The sequence below is a fragment of the Sinocyclocheilus grahami genome, unplaced genomic scaffold (assembly GCF_001515645.1).
Source record: "Sinocyclocheilus grahami isolate Dianchi unplaced genomic scaffold, SAMN03320097.WGS_v1.1 scaffold5834.1, whole genome shotgun sequence".
Lineage (NCBI taxonomy): Eukaryota > Metazoa > Chordata > Actinopteri > Cypriniformes > Cyprinidae > Sinocyclocheilus > Sinocyclocheilus grahami.
Window position 1 is genome coordinate 1,356 of NW_015510417.1, and position 3,730 is coordinate 5,085.

The 3,730-nt window shown below is 33.9% G+C and overlaps 1 protein-coding gene across 1 annotated transcript; it reads left to right on the plus strand.

Annotated features, from left to right (window-relative positions):
- Window positions 1–510: 510 nt before the first annotated feature.
- On the plus strand, window positions 511–2,655 carry LOC107577357 (C-C motif chemokine 19-like). Its single transcript, XM_016263439.1, has 4 exons — window positions 511–716; window positions 956–1,076; window positions 1,172–1,284; window positions 2,259–2,655. The coding sequence occupies exons 1-4, from the start codon at window positions 638–640 to the stop codon at window positions 2,279–2,281; spliced, it is 336 nt and encodes a 111-aa protein (XP_016118925.1). The 5' UTR covers window positions 511–637; the 3' UTR covers window positions 2,282–2,655.
- The last annotated feature ends 1,075 nt before the right edge of the window (window positions 2,656–3,730 follow it).

Below are 3,730 nucleotides of genomic sequence, written 5' to 3' on the forward strand. Positions count from 1 at the left end.
ATTATTTATTTATTTATATAAGGTAATTGAATTTTAAAGTATTTGAACCCACTCACAAGTCAGTGTGGACACTTGAGCAATTGTGAATTCAGTCCATAGCTGCATGCACTTTTTTTGTAAAGGGATTTAAATATTTTATTTTATTTTATTTTATGTACTTTAATTCACTCAAAAATCAGTGGGGACACTTCTGATTAAAACGCACACAAAATCTAAAAATGAGTTATTTCACACTTCTATTAGCACTTAATCTAAGAAACATCTAATTGGTCCCAAAGCCACTTGTATGTGCAACCTGTTCCCTCCAGCTATGAGTGACATTGGCTAATACGACTTTACTTTCACCGCATTTGTTTCTCATGAGGCAGTGACACTGATAAGCACATTTCAAAAGCCCAGAAAACATGTCGAAACTCTCCCTCCAGTTCACATGAAGGATCCCCTGGCTGGCGCCACCATTTCCAGTTAACAAAAGAAGGTGAAAGGGCTCTTTTAATAGGGATGGATTTACAGGAAACGGTTGCCTTAAAGCATAAAGAAAGTGAAAGTTTTTGCAGAAGCGTATAAAGGGCGTGCAAGCAGCGGTGAGGCACATATCTGCTGAGCACAGGTGAAGGAACACATACAGAGGGACAAGATGATGTTCTCTAACGCTCTGACATTATGGACAGGTGCTCTGCTCATATTGAGCGTCAGTCTATGGAGCTGTACAACAGGTGAGTCAAAATGTACAATTATTTAGCAACATCCTTCTGCAAGAGTTTTAAACTAATCTGTTTTGAAATGTATTTGTAGTTTAAAAAGTAATAATTGATAAAATGTACAGTGTTTTGTACAATATGCATACAATATTCTTTTACTTTACTTTCTGCAGTCTTTCTGTACATTTTTTTTTAAGGTGAGACTGTTGATGCTGCCAATGGTTAACATTCTGTGCACTGTTTAACTTTCACAGCTCTGAACGATGGGGCAGCAGATTGTTGTTTAACTACCAGCGACCGGCGCATCCCACAGAGGGTGGTGATGTCCTTCACCATTCAGACCGGTGATGGAGCCTGCAGAATTCCTGCCACTATGTAAGTCGCATTACACGCATTTCAAAATGCCTCCAAAGTGCTGCAAACTTGGTGTATTTGAGTTTGCATATTTAAATATGAATGCATTTCCACAGATTTGTCACAAAGAAGGGATTGAAGCTCTGTGCACCGTTTCCAAGTAAGAATAACTGGGTGAGCAAACTGATCGACTACATACTAGCAGGACCGCTACCCAAAAAACATAGAGGTACGTGTTTGTAGGTATTTAATCAAGTCTTGGTACTTAAAAAATATAAATGTACATGCATGCTTTTAAATTCTGTTTGCATAACATAAGATAACATTTAGAATACAACACCTAGCAACATCTTATAACACTTCAAACACAGCATAACATTTAGAAGAGATAATGTAGCAACATTTACAACATAATATAACACAACAAAAATAATATAGAAGATGGCAGCATTTTGAACACATAAAGTCACAGTAATGTTTAGAAAATAATATAAAACAACACAACATTTAGAACACCATAACGTAACATGGCAATATACCCTAACATAAAACAAAACATAATATAACATTTAGAACACAACACATAGAAGCCTATTTTAACACTTAAAATGCAACATAAAATTTAGAGCAGAACATTTAGAACACATACTTTAACAATAACATTTAGAACATAACATAACATATAACATAACATAACATAACATAACAACATAAAATGATATATTTAGGTAACAGCATAACATTTAGAACTCTTTAACATTGCAACAACAACATAAACTAAAACACAACACAGTATAACATTTTGAACACAACACTGCATAACATAACATTACATAAACGCATAATATAACATTTAGAACACAACACAGCAACATAATAATAACACTTATAACAAAATAACATTTAGAATGTAACATTTAGAAGACAATGTAACAATAACACAATGCCATAGAATAAAACAAAACAAAAATATAACATTTAGAACACATTACAATTTAACATAACATAACATTAAACAACAAATGACATAAAATAACATTTAGAGCATAACATAACACATAACATAACATATATCATAAAACACATCACATGAAATAACATTTTGAACATAACAAATCACATAAAATAACATTTAGAACATAAACAAAACATTACATGAAACAACATGTATAACAAAACATTATTTTTTCTCTTTTCTTACAGGAAAGAAGCATAGACAACAGTAAACCATCACAGATTATGCAGGTCCAGCCTGCTCTCACTTTACACGCATGAATAGGAGTGATCCTGGAACAGATACCTAATATTACTTAACCTTGATAGTAAATAGTAATTCTCAGGTTTGCTACATGAGTACTCTAGTGGAGCAGGTCAAGTGCGAATCTACTGTCATAGGAATAAGCTTTACAAGATATGAACTATTTTTGAAATGTGAATCCTTCCCTCACTGGTCTACATGAAGAGATTTTTAAGCTAACTAATTTCTAATTTCCATCACTTGTTGTTGAGTTTGTATTCTGAATACTTGTATAAAGTTACTGTGTTTCCTGAGCCATTGGATAAAAAATATTTAGTTTTCTATATTTTTACTTTGTATTTTGGAATATAAGTAAAAGCTTTTACATTTTAAATATGACATCTGTGCGCATGATTTTTTTTTCAAGATACAGAAAAAACTCTAATCTAAAAAGAACAAATTACCTTAAAAATCATTCTTTCAACCAAAGTAACTTAATATATATCTGTCCCGTTTAAAAAAAAGGTATTGTTGCAGCAACTACAGAGATTATGTCCAGCAGATGTTCTATATCTTATGCTAATGTTGTTGTGATTGTAAAGAGGTCCTGACTTTCCCACATGCTCTGCATCTAAAGTAACACTCAGCATACACACTAGGAGAGCTTAAGCAGCTGAAGTGACCTTTAAAATGGTTATTTGTGTAGGAAGCATTTAACCTCTAGACTATAATTAAAGGGTATTCAAGCCTGTTTGACGTATCTATAATCTTTAAGTAGTGCCACCATTGATTGTATAATAGTTCTAAATAATACACCGCACACTTAAGCAGTGCATCATTTGGTCATGTCCAAACTGCAATATGAACACACCCCCTACAGGAAAATAAAGTCATGTCAAGTCAATTTATATCTATTGAGATTTTCACACGGTATATTGTTTGAAACCATTAAAAAGTGCAGCATTTAAACAATTATATGACTATTCTGTTGTGAATATATTGTCATATCAGCTCTATGCATGTGGTAGGTGAACATCGACTGTATTTCATATTGCCTTCACTGTCATCTCATCAACTGGCGGTAATCCAGACCATTGCTCTCAGCTATGAAATGAAAGTGGAGTTGATTCCAGTTTTCTGAAGGATTAGGAGAACATTTTACCCCACGGACAGCAGCACTGTACACACAAACACATATACAAATGTGCACAAAAATACCCAGAAACCCACAATCCAGATGCCTCAAAATTCTTTCAGCCCTCCAGCATAGAATGAACTGATCACTGAAGTGAAAAATCACAGCAATCTGCAGAGGGCCAAACATATGAAATAAGACTCAGATAGATAGATGGATGGATGTGAAATGTGACAACATGCCCCATAGGTGGTTGTGCATCTGAGAGGCACGTTGTAACATGACCATATGACAGCTTAAAAT